The 17,076-nt window shown below is 40.9% G+C and overlaps 1 protein-coding gene across 5 annotated transcripts in view; it reads right to left on the reverse strand.

Annotated features, from left to right (window-relative positions):
- The window catches only part of ADGRD1 (adhesion G protein-coupled receptor D1), a 1,511,981-nt gene that overhangs the window by 706,952 nt on the left and 787,953 nt on the right, over window positions 1-17,076 (reverse strand). For all 5 annotated transcript variants that reach the window (XM_073676103.1, XM_073676100.1, XM_073676102.1 and 2 more), the window contains one exon: window positions 7,850-7,953. In XM_073676103.1, coding sequence (XP_073532204.1) covers window positions 7,850-7,953 — 104 coding nt within the window. The remainder of the gene's footprint in view (window positions 1-7,849; window positions 7,954-17,076) is intronic.

Below are 17,076 nucleotides of genomic sequence, written 5' to 3' on the forward strand. Positions count from 1 at the left end.
AAGCCCTTTGTTTTTATTATTATTTCATGAATTTTATGAAATAATTAAAAAAAAAAATACGTGGGGCTTTGCCCTATTTTTGTGTCCAGCCAGGTACAGCAGGCAGGAACGGGCTGCCCCCAACCCCCAGATGCCTATTTGTACCTGGCTGGAAACAAAAATACAGGGAAGCCCTTTTTTTAATTATTTCATGAAATAATTTAAAAAAAATTACCGTGGGGCTTCGCCCTATTTTTGTGCCCAGCCAGGTACAGCAGGCAGGAACGGGCTGCCCCCAACCACCAGCTGCCTATTTGTACCTGGCCGGACACAACAATACAGGGAAGCCCTTTTTTTTTTAATTATTTCATGAATTTCATGAAATAATTAAAAAAAAAAATACGAGGGGCTTCGTCCTATTTTTGTGACCAGCCAGGTACAACTAGGCAGCTGGGGGCTGGAATCCGCAGCGCAGGGAGGCCCAAGATTTCTGCCCCCCCCCCGCTGCAAATTGCAGCCCGCAGCCACCCCAGAAAATGGCGCGTTCATAGAAGCGCCATCTTCTGGCGCTGTACCCAACTCATCCAGGGCCCTGGTGCGGTGGCTCACTGGGTAATAAAGGGGTTAGGGCCAGCTTGGCATTATCAGCTGGCCCTAAGCCCGAAATTCATGGGGTCACGCCAATATTAGACATGACCGCCATGAATTTCTAGTAAAGTATTTAAAAAAACACAACACCCAGAATAAAGTCCTTTAATTGAAATAAACACACAATTCTTTATTGTTCTAAATTAAACCATACTTACCATCACGCCCATTCCAGGTGAAGCCAATGTCTTCTGCAATAAAAGTAAAATAATAAAGCAACATCATCCTTACCTTTCTATGGTTCCCACGGCGGCTTCAGCTCTGCTACATTCACATGACAGGCTGGATCGCAGCCGAAAGCTGCCATCCAGCTTGCCATGCCGCAGACACTGAGAAGCGCAGGCATGCTTGCGCGCCTCAGTGTCTGGCTGTGACGGCATCCAGATGAGTCGAGTTCATGTCCAATGAACTCAGCTCACCTCATGCATGTCACTGACAGCGTGGGAGAATTCTACTGCGCATGCGGTGAGCGCAGGAGAATTCTCCCACGCTGTCTGTGACGTGCATGAGGTGAGCTCATGTCCAATGAACTCAGCTCACTTCATGCACGTCATTGACAGCGTGGGAGAATTCTCCTGCGTTTCAGCAGGAGAATTATCCCACGCTGGGTTGGCATTGAGATGACAGACAGACAGAGCTCATGTCCAATGAACTCAGCTCACCTCATGCACGTCATTGACAGCGTGGGAGAATTCTCCTGCGCTTCAGCAGGAGAATTCTCCCACGCTGGGATGGCATTGAGATGACAGGCTGGATCGCAGCTGAGCGCTGCCATCCAGCATGCCATCCTTCATAGACACAGCAGAGCGCAGGCATGCTTGCGCTCTGCAGTGACTCTGAAGGATGAAAAGCTGGATGGCAGCGCTCAGCTGCGATCCAGCCTGTCATCTCAATGCCATCCCAGCGTGGGAGAATTCTCCTGCTGAAGCGCTGAATGCAGGAGAATTCTCCCAAGCTGTCAATGACGTGCATGAGGTGAGCTGAGTTCATTGGACATGAGCTCACCTCATGCACGTCACTGACAGCGTGGGAGAATTCTCCTGCGCTCACCGCATGCGCAGTAGAATTCTCCCACGCTGTCAGTGACGTGCATGAGGTGAGCTGAGTTCATTGGACATGAACTCGGCTCATCTGGATGCCGTCACAGCCAGACACTGAGGAGCGCAAGCATGCCTGCGCTTCGCAGTGTCTGCGGCATGGCAAGCTGGATGGCAGCTTTCGGCTGCGATCCAGCCTGTCATGTGAATGTAGCAGAGCTGAAGCCGCCTTGGGAACCATGGAAAGGTAAGGATGATTTTGCTTTATTATTTTACTTTTATTGCAGAAGACATTGGCTTCAGCTGGAATGGGCGTGATGGCAAGTATGGTTTAATTTAGAACAATAAAGAATTGTGTGTTTATTTCAATTAAAGGACTTTATTCTGGGTGTTTGTGTTTTTTTTTAACTTTCACTATGGGGTTAGTAATGGGGGTGTCTTATAGACGCCTCTCCATTACTAACCTGGGCTTGATGTCAGCTGGCATTATAAGCTGACATCAACCCCAGCCCTATTACCCCACTGCTACCGCTACAGGGCAGTGGGAAGAGTGAGGCTAAGTGCCAGAATTGGCGCATCCTATGGATGCGCCATTTCTGGGGCGGCTGACGGCTGGTGTTTCTAGCCTGGGAGGGGGCCAATATTCATGGCACCCTTCCTGGGCTATTAATATCAGCCCCCAGCTGTCTGCCTAGCCTTTGCTAGCTACTAAAATAGGGGGGACCCCACGTCATTTTTTGGGGGGTCCCCCATTTTAATAGCTAGTAAAGGCTAGGTATTCAGCTGGGGGCTGATATTAGTAGCCTGGGAAGCTCCGTGGGTATTACCTGCTTCCCAGGTTTCAAACATCTGCCCCAGCCGTCTGCTTAACCTCCGCTAGAGACTAAAATTACGGGGAACCCCACGCCAATTTTTTTTTTAAATAAATCCTTTATTTTAACACTAAATGACAAGTACAGTAATCAACACTATCACTGTACTTCTTATATATGTGACTGACATGTTTCTATCTATCTAATCTTTGTGTGATGCTCTATTCTTACTATTCTAAATTGTCGGGTACCGTTGTTGAATTGTTGGCCGCCTTTTTTAAAGAGACGGTGCATGAAAACACTATTATTTTTTTTAATAAATCCTTTAACACTAAATGACAAGTACAGTAAGCTGAGCGCTGCCATCCAGCTTGACATCCTTCAGAGACACTGCAGAGCGCAGGCATTATGGGAACTTCCGATTCCGGTATTCGATATTCTAAAAGTATCGGAACTCAGTATCGGAACTCCGATACCGCGAATATCGGTCGATACCCGATATTTCAGTATCGGAATGCTCAACACTAGTGGTTATTAAAAGAACGCATGCAGATTGCTTCACAGTTAACAGTGGAGTACCACAAAGGTCAGTATTGGGCCCTCTTCTCTAACAAATTTATTAATGACCTTGTAGAGGGCATATAAAGTAGAATTACATTATTTGAAGATGATACTAAACTCTGCCGGGTAATCAACACAGAGGATCATTTTAATATTATAGAAGATTTATGTAAGCTGGAGGCTTCGATTGCGACATGTCAATTGAAGTTTAATGTAGATAAATGTGAGGTTATTCACTTAGGCAGAGGAAATAAAATGTATAATTATGTACTACATAGAATATATTTTATGTACCCCAAATTGCTGACAAGAAAACATACAACTCATCCACTAAATAATAAAAATGTTAAAAGTAAATAAAAATATTTTTACTGCTACAGCTAAAAAACCAAGGTCCATCATAAGATGAGCAAAAAGGGCCCAAACGCCGCTATTACTAAAGTGCATGCACTGACTGTCTAGTGGCCCCTCTGTACAGCACAGTGTAGTACATGTACTACTTGGACTACAGTACTATATATTCTGTACTTCCCTGTATCTGTGCCAGGATAAGCTGTACATTTAGACACCAGGTAGAGACAACTCAATTTATTTTTCTGATATACCACAATTACTGTACAGAACAATGATAAAGCTCCTGTTTGCTATATGGAAAGTAATTTACATTTGCTTTTCTGACTTATTTATGTAACAAGTAGCTTTATCTATATTAGATATGTTTCTTTATCTTCAGTTTCTCTTATTTTGTGTTGACATTTCGGGACCTTGAAACTAATTAGGAGTTTTCCATAAAGTTATGGTCTCAACTCAAGTTATGGACTAATATTTCAAATTACTATGGTCGTCCCAGAGACGATTAATATTATAACTTCAGAGACCACTGTGCTACCAATTTATTCATTTTTAGCTTTGCGGTGTGATAATGTGATAAAGTTATTGTTAAAGTAAGTCAACAGACTACAAATAATTAGAGCCAGCAAGAGTGAAAACAGTAAAAATATAGATTTAGAATCAAATTCTATTAAAGATAATTACTTACGGACGCATATTCCAGAAGAATCTTAATAAATTTAATGTTTAGAGATCTGAAAACTAGTTGAGTATTTCATGTTGTGCCTAATGATCCAGGTAGTAAAATTATTTGTAAAGAATTCCAGGATTTTCCCCACAATTCTGGCCATTAGTGGCTTTGCTAATATGTAATGTGATAATTACAGCACTCCACAGCAGGAGCTCTCAGTATTAATATGGCGTGAACGGTAATTAAAGCATTTCTACAACTAAGGAAGCACATACATCTTCAGCCTATGCTCTTCCATAAATATCATGTACAATGCTTAGGTGTAAAATGTACAATAATTCTCTGGATAAAATAATAATTCGAGAGAACCTGTCAGCATGATTTAGGAATGTAAAGACATGGCCATAATGGCGCTGTTAAACAGATTAAATCAATACTTTTAGTGATGAAATTCGCTTTGTGGTTGTTCTTTAAAGTCTTTGGGTAATTAGCTTTAGGTGCATAGTGGCGGGCTTGTGGGTAGAGTATTCGGCTCCTGCCCCAGCCCCTCCGCCCTTCTCCTGGTCCAAACACGCCCCCTCTTCTGATAAGCAGCTCACTGTCAATATACAATGTACATAGAGAGCTGTGCTGTGGGCGGGAGCGGCTTCCTGAGCTCTGCAACATGCCACATCTAAAAACTCTGTGTCACAACTCCTGCACCCAGTAAACTAAGTGGTACATTGTTGGAATCAAGGTCTCTTTCTCTAAATTTTGCTGGACCCTGATGAGGTAGCAAAAGCCTTGTGACAGATTCTCTTTAACATTTTACATTAAGTGTATTTACACTTCAGTTTAACTTTCATTGCTGGTCAAAATTATGTAAAAAAAAAAAGTCTACCACACTTTAGGCTAGGGCTACATGGCGACTTGCGTCGAGACACCTGTTGCATAGCTAAAGTTTGCTTGGTATATCAATATCAAAAGACTGACCGTCACTTCCAAAACAGAAAACTGGTGTGTACAGGTGCTTACTAAAAGTAGCCATTTACATAAATAACTAACAAATAAAGTAGCACTCTGTAGCGCTATAGTATGAAAACATGAAATATCTGAAATTTGAATTGCATTACTGCTGTAGAAAATAGAAATAATTTGAGAATACTTAGAGCTTAAACTGGCCAATTCATGTGTACCCGGCAGCCACGGCAAGGTGATTCTCGCTGCTGGGAACCTATCTAGTGTGAATCCTCTCTTATGCTGAAGCCTACATGTATATGGGAAGGTAGGATCCTGCTATAATTAAAACCGCCAGAGGCTTAGGGGCGGAGTGCTCAGTCAGAAAGCCTATGTATATAAATATCAAAAGACTGACCGTCACATCCAAAACAGAAAACTGGTGTGTACATGTGCTTACTAAGTGTAGCCATATCTCCATATACAACTAACAAAGTAGCACTCTGTAGCGCTATAGTATGCAAACATGAAATATATGAAATTTTATTTCTATTTTCTAGAGCAGCAATGCAATTCAAATTTCATATATTTCATGTTTGCATACTATAGCGCTACAGAGCGCTACTTTATTTGTAGCAGTGACGCCTAGTGAACTCTGGTTGAGTGACAGGTATCGACAGGTATCGACTGGAACTGTGTAGTCCCAGCCTTAAAGGAGTTGTCACCTTTCAATTAACTTTTTCCCATTGGCTTAGTTATGTGTAAAATACTAACTGAGCTTTACTTACCTTCCCCTTATTCAGAACTGTGCCTCTCCACAATCCCGGTCTTTGTTAAATGGCTGCAGCAGTGATGTCATGTCAATCAGCCAATTACTGAGCTAAACAGCTTGTGCCATCTATAGAGCCTCTGAGCTCAGTATTTGGCTGCAGCACTGTCGACATAATATCACTACTGCAGACGATCAACAAAGACCGGGGAGTGGTGGAGCCACAGTACTGGACCTGGGGAGGGAAAGTAAAGTTTGTTTTTTAGCAAATCGTTGTGCTTATGGGAAAAAGATGGTTGAAAGAGAACAATCACTTAAATAAGGTTTTCCAATAACAGACTATCTAAAGAACAGGTGATAAAGATTGAATTGAGCAGCCGGGGTCATACTCGACCACAACTATAGTACATTCAAGTTTCTACTCACTGCTGCCATATAACGGTCAATGGACTGATTGCTGCAGATACCAGTGTAACAATAATGCTGGCGCCCCTGCATGGTTCACTTTCCCCTCCTTACAGGGATGCCGGCAAACTCACCGCCCCGGCCACGCGGCATGGTCCCTGGTTTGCTCCCTTTTTACTGTGTCTCTTAAAGGGCACACACATGGTAAAATGCCCTCAGCCAATAGCATCAGAGTATGAAAGGCACCCTCCTCATTACGGGGGTGCATAAGCAACATTGAGTCACTAGTGAGTGAAGTGTGCTACTAGTGAGTTGTTAGGTCCCTTGGTCCTTGTGTGGCTAGGTCCTAAACCCGATCCCCTTATCCTTGTGCTGCCAGTGCCTGAATCTTCTCCACTGGTCCTTGTGTGGCCAGTGCCTGAACCTCATCCCCTGGTCTGTGTTCGTCCAGTGCCTGAACCTGCTCCCTGGTACGTGTGTGGCCAATGCCTGAACCTTGTCCCCTGGTCCGTGTGTGGCAAGTGCCTGAACGGGTACTCCGTATGTCCGGACTGCAAAAAGCAGTCACCAAATCCAGTCCTGTCTGTGACTTCATCAGTATCATTCTTCTTGAGAATCTAGAACCTGCGTAGTCTGATCAGAGCCTGAAACCGAGTCCATGCCTGTGAGCGTGACCCTTGGGTTCAGCAGCTGCAGTACCGGGGACTGCCTCGGAGTGGTACCTGGAAGCTACCTGCAGTTCAAGCCTGTCTCCACCATCAGGAGCGCTAGCAAACACGAGGTACCTTCTTAGCTACATCCCTCCTAGGTAATCCTGGCCTGTGGCACAGTGGGTCCACGATCAACGTGCGCCACCTGCATGCGTGACACCAAATCGTGGGGTTTCTAGCAATCAGACATTTATCACCTATCTTTCAGATAGATAATAAATGTCTAATGTGGGAAAAACTCCTTTAAGCCTAAAAATGACACTTCAGGCAAATGCTGAAATTTTTTTTTCGAGGAGTTAGCCACCTCACCTCTAAATCTTCCATTGTGTTGTACCCGCCAGTAGGATGTCTGCTTGCTGCTTGCTCTCGCAGCCTCCCTGTATAGTGGTTGCTGTAAAGCACAATTCATTATCTCTGCACATGGATAGTGAGTCATGTCCTATACCTGCTCCAATGATGACCGCTGCTCTGGTCTGACACATCTATCTAATGTCAGCTCACATTGATCCACATTGGACTCAAACAGTTCTTCAGAATATAGTTTTCCGTACTTCACACGTACAGTAAATGACTAGATCTTGCTTTTTTGACCTACAGTGATTTAAAGACCTTTTGCCCACTAGAATTGTTTTAAAATGTCCTCTTCATAGCAAATGTTCTATCTCACTGATGCAGCTGAGCAGAGATAATAGACGGCAGTTCTAGAACATGCCATGAAAGCAAATGGAAAACTTCTCTGATCAGGAAATTAAAGCAATTTGAACAAAATCACCCAGCTGTTACAAATATATAGGCAAAATCCAATTAAAGGGTTGGTGAGAATTAATGGAATTTATGATTGAGAGAATGCTAAAGTTATTGGGCGCTGCTAGTCTGATATGTGAACACGCATAAATCTCAGTTGGTCTTTAAACAGTATTATTTGCCCAGTAAGGAACAAAGAAAAAGGTAAAATAATAAAAATTACTCACGAAAGTATAGCAAATGTGACCAATGTAATTGCCAGGCAGAAAATGGACAGAGAACAACCAATATAACTGATGGAGGACAGCGCCACCTTGTGGGAATGGGAGAGCTGTGTAACAGAAAAAGAAGAGAAAATACTCATTAATTTTAGTTTTGTTTAATTTGGATTTCTGACAAGTTTATCAATTTAACCTTAACACTCCAATCAGCACTAATTGTCTTCCCATGCATACATTATCACAGATATGCCTCCAAACTAAATCTTTCTCTGCACAGCCCTTCCAGTCATTTTCATGTACAGCACTGCACATAGAACATCGTACAGAGCAGCCATATGCCATACAGGATTTTTCATTAATTATTCCAAATGTAAACTGAACATTTTTCAGATTTATTTTAAAACAAAATATTCACAAAAAAATAATTAAGTTTGGTTTAAAGAAAGCATTTTTATGGAATTTTTTGTGATGTTTTTAATCACTTCATTTTTTTTTATTATTTTGAGCAGTGAAATGTTACATTAAATAGGTTTTCCACTACTACGATATTGATAACCTTTTCCGGGACAGATCATTAATATTAGAGAGGTGGAGCTCCGACACACGTACAGTGGCTGCTACCATGTACTGAAGATCAGTATGGGTCATCATGAATATCAAAGTAGCACAAAACCTCTTTAAAGGAAATCTGTCACCAAGTTTTGTCACCTAACCTGACAGCAGGATAATGTATTCCAGTGATATATCACTTTCAGGGCTGTTTTCTATAGTTATAATAAAATCATTTTATCAGGAGATTATTGCTAATCTTGCTACCATATGGTCCTCTATCTTTATGGGCGCTGTATAATCCCACCCCCCACCACTGATTGGCAGTTTTATGCCTATGCACAGTGTTCACAGAAAGCTGCCAATCAGTGATGTGGGTAGGGTTATACAGGACTCAGCATTCAAAGAACTGGTAGATCTGCAGCAGAGACAACACTGATTTTATCAAAACTACAACAAGGAGCCCAATAAGTGACACATAACTGGAATCAGGATCTCTGCCACCACTTCATGCTGCTCTCAGATGTGGTAGCAAAAACCTGGTGGTAGATTTTCTTTAAAGTCTATAGTAAAATGAATTTGTGGCATTTTGGAGTGCTTTTTTTATGAGTACCATTCATTCTCAAAATGCAGTTTTCTGTAGGCATAGCTTTTTTTTCTTGTGTTTTCATAAGATTTTCTACAGAATTTAAAAAATACCAGGAAAAACACTTAAACAAAATGAAACAGAATAAGAAATTCCACCAAAAATGCCTCTAAAAGCTTACAAGCATTACAAAATACTGGTAAAAACAAAAGTTCAATGCACTGCAATCTTTTGTATCTAGACACCCAGGCTCATGCATTTCCACTGAACCCAGCACCATGAGCAAACGCGCTGGTTGCATTCCTGTAAGATTTGAGCCTGGAAAAATGTGGATGTAAAGGATGCCCAAAGGCACCCCTATGTTCATTGGCAAATTGTTGTCCATGGCTTTTGAACAGACGTGTTATTATTATTACTAAACAGCGTTCGGCTCGATCTCAAACTCTGGCGACTAAATGGATGAACAATCTGTAGGAAGATCAATCTTGTACAGCCTGGATAGGTACTCCAGGGTCTTCTCCACTGTTATCTTGATAGTATGAAGCCATCGGGTTGCTGGTCTTCTTCTTCGCCTTGCTCCTTCTACACTTCTGACCATGATGTCCTTCTCCATTGATTGCTCTCTTCGTATGTGTCCAAAGTAGGCAAGTCGTAGCTTGATGATCCTTGCCTCGACTTGGCATGTCTGGCTTGATTTGTTCCAAAACTGATTTGTTTGTTCTTCTGACACACTTATAACACCAAAAAAGACCAGATATTAATTGCACTTTGTTTTAGGACCCTTGACCTTGGCTTTGCACAAGCTCTGAGTTGTCCAAGCCTAAACTCTGGAGCTGTACTACTCGGTGCTCATGATGTGCTACTGTATCTCCATATTTCTCTGATTTCATATGGAGCATGTACATTTTTTTTCCACTGAAGAAAACTGGATTCCATGTTATGTTGATATTATTCTGCATTATTTAGTAAAAGCATTTCTTCCAGGGAAGAACAATGCAGCAATATGGAGTCAAAAATTACAGCTGTGTAGTATGGATCTGTAGGGACTCTGTATTGCCATACAGGATCCATCTACACATCTCTAACCAGATCTATAAGGCCTAAAAAATGAGAAAGTCTGAATCTCTGCCTAGAAAAAAATCACATTTATCAATAGCTGAAATTAGTATCAGTCATTAACTAGGATCATGAGATTAGTAAATCTTTAAAAATAATTTGCTGTATCGATTTTCCAAACTGTGAATCATTAATATTCACTAAATATCTTCAGCCTGGTGAAATGAATCTATAATCTCTCATGTTGACTTTGAAAAACCTAAAGCTACAGACGAGACTTAATGCGCAAAAAATTAGGAAGGCCAGCCGGCCCCGGGCTATGCTTATGCCCCTCTACAGATAAACAACAGGAGGTGTAGATATTCCCAGGCTCGAGATATTCGAGATAAATATTGCCTTTGAGATTGTACAGTGATGAAACAGCCAACTCTTACCTTCCACAAATCTCCTTAGTGAAGGCAACAATTTGGAATTATTTAATAATTTATGTATTAATCAATATAGTGCTTACAGCTATACAGTGAGCCGTATTGATCTGGTCGAGCTATGTTTGTACATTGCAGAGACAGAACATTTTATAGGCTGTTTAGCTTCTATTTCCGGTGGGAAACTCAACTCTACTTCAAAAAGTGAGTTTTAATAAATGGTTCCTTTAATATATGAACTGTAATAAGAAAAAGCAACGTTTACATTATCACACTATTTTCCTCTAGGCTAAAAGATTAAGAGCACACAATGCATTGCAGTTATTCCTTCACGACAATAAAATTCATATTTAGCTCGACTTTGGAATTATTCAGCACTTCTGATGACCAGAAGTCATGATTTTTTTCTCCGTTACTTAAAACCACATATTTAGCAGCAATTTGCATGCGTGTTAGCTGTTTAATCAGGAATGAGTAAATCTTACAAAAAAAAAAAAAATTCTGAATTTTTGGCGATTCGCTTCATGTCAATTCAGCCATTTTGCAGAATTGTAGAGGGCTGAAAAAAAACATACCCATCACACCGCTCATCTGTCCATGTATCCTCTTCAATTCCTCTGTCATCTTCACTCGGCTTGGAGCGTCCAGCATTGAGACATCAGAACGTGTCACCCAATGTCAAGCCACGAGACACGTCATGAAAAGCTGAAGAGGAAGCACGGAGGACCAGACGTAGGGCGGTGGCAGCCTGACAAGTGAGCGGGGAGGTTTGTTTTTTTTCACACCAGGTTTATTTTGCTTTGGGGTCTCCTAAGACCCCAATTCATAAAAAGGAACACTCAATTCACATCGAATAATACTAATGTAATTCAAATTTTCTTGCCATATCCAAATTCAAGAGGACTGGCAAATTAGGATTTTGGCAGATTCACTCATCAATAGCCATTTCATCTGAAATACATTAACATATTGGTGTGTTTCTGAAGTTTGTGAGGAAATTAAAGCAACTAAAGAAAAATATTTCAAGGATATGGATATTTTTTTACTTACATGCATGTATTTGAGGTTAAAAATCATTTTTCATTTGGATTTCATTAAACAATTTGTACCCTTTGGCCTTTACAGGCTTTTTGATTCCTTCCACTGCTGGCTCCTGAAAGAGTTAACTAATAATCTGTCAGTCAGCCCATTCTGACATGAGCTGGTACCACTTTTATCTGTCTCTTTCTGAGCTCCTCTCTGATGATTTGTGACCACATCAAAGTGATGACATCTGGGATCATAAATTATTCACAGAGGAGTGAAGTAAAGGAGTTACAAGCTCCCTGTCACAACAAGCTTAACGGACAGATTTTGAGTTAAAGGGGTGGTCCGGCACCTAAAATGTATTTTCTAAATATCTAGTCTTACATACTAACACCTTTTGTTATTTCATTTATTACACAGCACCCTACACTATCTAGCTAATTCCTAAATGTGTTTTGTACTGTACTTCCTGTGACATTTCGCTTGAGAGGTGACATCACAGGAAGCTGTTACTGCCTCACAGCAATCATCTCCCCTCCTGGAACAGGATGTCATGGGGGGCTTCGTAGCAGTTGCTCACTAGTTTTATGCATCGCTGCCCTCTCTGAAGATGTCCTGGATCCTGGGTGATAAACTCTGTGGCTGATGTGAGTGCTGCCCTGCACTCTGTTTCTGTATCTGCTGCCGTCGACAGGAGGCAGAGATAGCAGCAGAGAGCAACACCAATGCCGCCCCACAGCTTCTAGCACTGCCCTCAAATGAGTCATCATCAGGGAGCAGTGATAAAAGCAGTGAGTTACTCCAGCGCCAACCCCTTATGACGACTCATTTGAGGGGCATTACAGACACCTTCTTAGAAGCTGTCTCACTCTAGGACCCAGCAGCCACCTCCCTCCTGCTCTATTAACACGCTGACCTGGGCGTTTAAATACTTTCAGTCTGCTTTAGGCGGCGCAGGTGATATTCACATGTTTTCTTATTACTTCCTCTCTGGCGCTAAGAGGACGTGTGTGCTATCGCTCTGAAGTCGGCTCAAGCTGAGTTAATTTACTTTCCCCCGTGTCTGTCTACCTTGTTGTCTTTAGTTGTTAGAGGGGACTGACTAGCACTCACCCCCCCTTCCCTAGCCAGGGCCTAGCTCTAGGGAAATGCAGGGTTTTAGGTTCCTGTGCAGCGATTGGAAAGGAACCATAATAGGGACGATAGGGGAGACAGGGTGATATCAGATCAGCCTAGGAGGTCTCCTCTCCCCCTTTCCCTAGAGTCTGGGCTTTCTTTCCCTCTTCCCTTCGTGTTGCACTTAGTCTTTCCCACACCTTGTGTGACAGAAGTAGAGTGTCGGGGCAGCACTCACATCAGCCACAGTATCGTCTCAAACAAAACAAAACTTATACAGGAAGTAGTACAATAACACATTTAGGGATTAGCTATATAGGGAGAAGAAATGAGAAAAGTGGTTAAGGCGTAAAGATAGATAGTTAGAAAATATATTTTAGGTGTCGGACCACCCCTTTAACTTCATTCTGCAGCCAGCAATAGACAGTGGAGCACAGAGGCTCTAAAAGACATATGGTGCAATTTTTTTCATGAAACTCAATTGCAAAAATTATTTTCAACCCAAAATGTATGCATTAAAGTGAAAAAGTAACCTCAAAGGGGTCCATATCTATTCAGTCACATGGAGAAACCAATGCAAGTTGTTATTAAAGGGTAACAGAGCACAGACGATTCTATTTAGCATGAGGACCCCAGGAGATGTAATGTAAAGCTCTTGGGACCTGATGCAAAGTGTGTGTCAAGGCTTTCTGCCTGCCATGTGTTACTTATTAGTAATACTGGTGCAAAAAGACCTACCTCTGCATTCCTTGTACCTAAGCCCATGAGGAACCTGGAGTCAAGTTGATCTCAGGAGACCCCACTGTAGAACCACCCCCTGATAAAAGAACAGAATCTGAGTAGACCATGAATTCCTTGAAGCCTCAGCGCTGTGGTATATCCACTGAAGTGTATGAATAGATGCCTGAGACAACTACTAAATGGCTCCAAGGCGGTTGCGGATTTGATATCCCTTTTATTTGTTTAATATGCCATAACAGGATCTCTCACCCAGACATCACTCTTATAGAAGAGACCCAGGACAACATGCATCCAAGGATGAGAACACGCACTAATATTATATTATAATCTCATTTGTAAAATACTGGCTCACAAAAGAAATACGTAAAATATACAAGTGATCCGATGACATTACTGATAATATTAATGCTGCCTCCAATATGTATCCTTTATATACTGTACGTTGGAATAGCTTCTGGAACATAGTTCTATTCTACATATTCTATATATTCTACATATACATTCAATGTAAATTCGTAACAATAAAAAACAAGCCATTTACTTCTCATTCTGTACTCACAGACAAATGCGCTTCTTTCCAAGGCTAGTAACTCAGGTTACTGTGCAAAAGATCTCTTTAAGCTATTTTATTATTCATGTAAATTCTTCCAAAGGGCTTTGTAAGCATTGTTCTTATTTGCATGAGAAATGGCACCGCACACGTGGGGGGACACCAGAGGAAAGCTCGACAGCGTAGCTGCCACACATACATGTTTCACAATGAAACAATGTGGAGAATTGACGCCTATAAGCTAAAGGTCCTCATGCAAATTTTAGGAGTGCTTTTGTCTAAAAGATATTTGACGGACAACTGGTGCTTTGCTATAAGTAATATATGAACCATATTCACACTACACCGAGTGTCAAACCCTGACTAACTGCAGGTAAGGAATAATACCGTGAAACAATCCTGAAGCCAAGGATAAAGAGAAGCATCCCTTCCATGTTCCTGCTTTTCTTGCATAACACAATGCAATCAGTTTATTCTTGCACATAATGCTTTGTATGAGCCTTTTTCCTATGTAAAAAGTAGAGGCACAATTCATAGTTGCAATATTTCATGTTCTGCAAACTCTGGTTGAAAGAAACCCTCTCCATAAAGTTGTCTGCATGGATGAGTGTACAAAGATACCACTGTAATCCTAAAGGAGTATTTTTACTTTTATTTATTTTAGTCACTTATACAGCGTCATTAATTTCACAGTACTGTACATACTTTATCAGCACTGTCCCCATTGAGGCTCACAATCTAGATTCCCTATCAGTATGTCTTTGGAGTGTGGGAGGAAACCGAAGAACCCAGAGGAAACTCACGCAAACACGGGGAGAACATACAAACTCCTCGCAGATATTGTACTTGGTGGGATTTGAACCCAGGACCCCTTGTTGTCTGAGCTATAGATGTCAGCATGTCTGTTCTCCTAAAGCTCCTGGAGATTTAGCTGGTCTTCCAGCCTATTAACCGGAAGTGTGGAAACTAATGGTCTGCCATTTGTGATGGCAGTGGGGCTGCTCCTTAGGCACGTTCACACGTTCAGTATTTGGTCAGTATTTTACATCAGTATTTGTAAGCCAAAATCAGGAGTGAGTGATAAATACAGAAGTGGTGTTTCTATTATAATTTTCCTCTGATTGTTCCACTCCTGGTTTTCGCTTACAAATGTTGATGTAAAATACCGATTAAATACTGTGAACGTGGCCTAATAAGAAGTATATGTAGAGTGCAATAATTGGGAAGTGTTACTGTTACTTATGGGGCAATGTCACTAGGACTAATATGGGAGCACTGAAGATGGATGTAGAAGAAATGAAATGGAAGATAACAGTATATGTAAGTAATTACTGGTCCCTAAAGAAAACCGATCAGTTTTTGAAGAATTTGGAGGCAATCAGTTACCTCCCTGATGATATTTTATGATCTTTAAGCATCTGCCTGTTTTTTTCAACACTGAGGACACCTTTAATCATGACCAAATCCCCATCTCAATTTACCGAAAAGTTGCAAGGACCCTCCACCATGCTTCACTGTTGTCTCCACTCACTATTATACCTCCCTCCAGCCCTTCAGCGAACAAACTTCCTTCTCTAAAAGCCAAAAATGTAACATTTTGACTTATCAGTCCAGAGCACCTGTGCATATTTTTCTGCATATCATTTTTTATGTTTTTGTTCATAGTTGATTCACTTGGCCTTATTTCCTTGTTTGATATATGTTTTTTGGCCACAATTCTTCCATGAAGACCACTTTTGGCTAACTTTTTCTGAACCGTAGATGGGTATATCTTGGTCCCACTGGTTGCTGCCAGTTCTGAGTACCTCCCTACCAAGTTCCTTCAAAAACTGTGTACGGATGTACCTAGAAGAATTGATGCTTTGAAGCTGTTCTGAATGCAAAAAGTGGCCACATCAAATATTGTTAGATCTCTCTCAAACTTATTTTGCATTTTGCTAATTTTTTTTAAAGCATTCTTAATTTGCAGCATTTTTTCCAGACATGCCTAAACTTTTACTGTACATAAGCCCATTAATCACTGATTGGTACCACCCACTTGACTGCTAAGCATAGAATGAGCAGGGATTTCAATGAATAAAATACAAGTTGTATGGAATATCTTGCCACCTGTACATAGTTCTACTCAGCTTCTCCTCCTCAACATCCTGTTGGCAGATCAGGATGCATGTTTGATGTTACAGGTTCCCATTAGAGACTAGTAAATACTATAAATAATATAGTGTCTTCCTTTCTCTTTTTTCTTTTTTCCATCTTCATCTTCAGTGCTACCATACTAGTCCCAGCCACATTGCCACCAGAAGTGACCAGTATATTTCTCTATTATTACATTACTTGTGCATGCTTATGGAGCCGGTGTGGCCACAATATTGGCCATCATCATAACATTTTTAAAAATTGTTTTTTTTCCTTCATTTTATGACTGAATACTCTTTATTTTATATAATATAAAATGTAAGAAGTGGTCAAATCTTTTTAATGATAACATATTAAATCACAGTTTCTAATTATACAGCATGTTCTGACCTTGGAGCCTGTAACCATCATTATAATATGAGTGTGATATCTCAAGGCAGCGTTTTAGACTCTGTCCATTCGAAATTCTTACTGTGCTTTTCATTCATTTTTCCAGTCACTTCCCTACATCTTCTGATTAAATCAAAAGGAGTGAAAAAGACCATTCTATGTACGTTCCAATGCCATACCGGTTCAATGTTTCCTATAATCAACAACTGGCACATTGTGCAATAAGCGCAAGGTATTTTGTTATTGGCCATTTACATTGCTAGCATCCATGCTGGCGTGCTGCAACATAACGCATAGAAAACAGGTTTAGACTTTCAGACCAATTCTCAGTCGCTAGATTTAAGTTTTGATGTTATGGGAACAATCAAATTAAGCTTATTAAAGTCAACATCCATAGCGCACTGTACACAGCTGTGGCTGAAAGGGTTTGCATAATAAAATCACATATTATGTTCATTCTATTACATTCCTCTAAACCTCTGATTATTGCTTTGTCAAAAGGCCTTGGAGTCGAAAATACATTGTAGATATGTTGGCGATAAATATGTTTTGTGCAGCTATTATTTGATTATATTTATAGTGTTACATTTTATAGCCTTATAACAAATTTTAGCAACACTGAATTTGTATTTATTAGTTATTTCTTCTGATTTATATA

The sequence above is a fragment of the Phyllobates terribilis genome, unplaced genomic scaffold (genome assembly GCF_046119375.1).
Source record: "Phyllobates terribilis strain yellow unplaced genomic scaffold, ASM4611937v1 Scaffold_1__5_contigs__length_1240528914, whole genome shotgun sequence".
Classification (NCBI taxonomy): Eukaryota; Metazoa; Chordata; class Amphibia; order Anura; family Dendrobatidae; genus Phyllobates; species Phyllobates terribilis.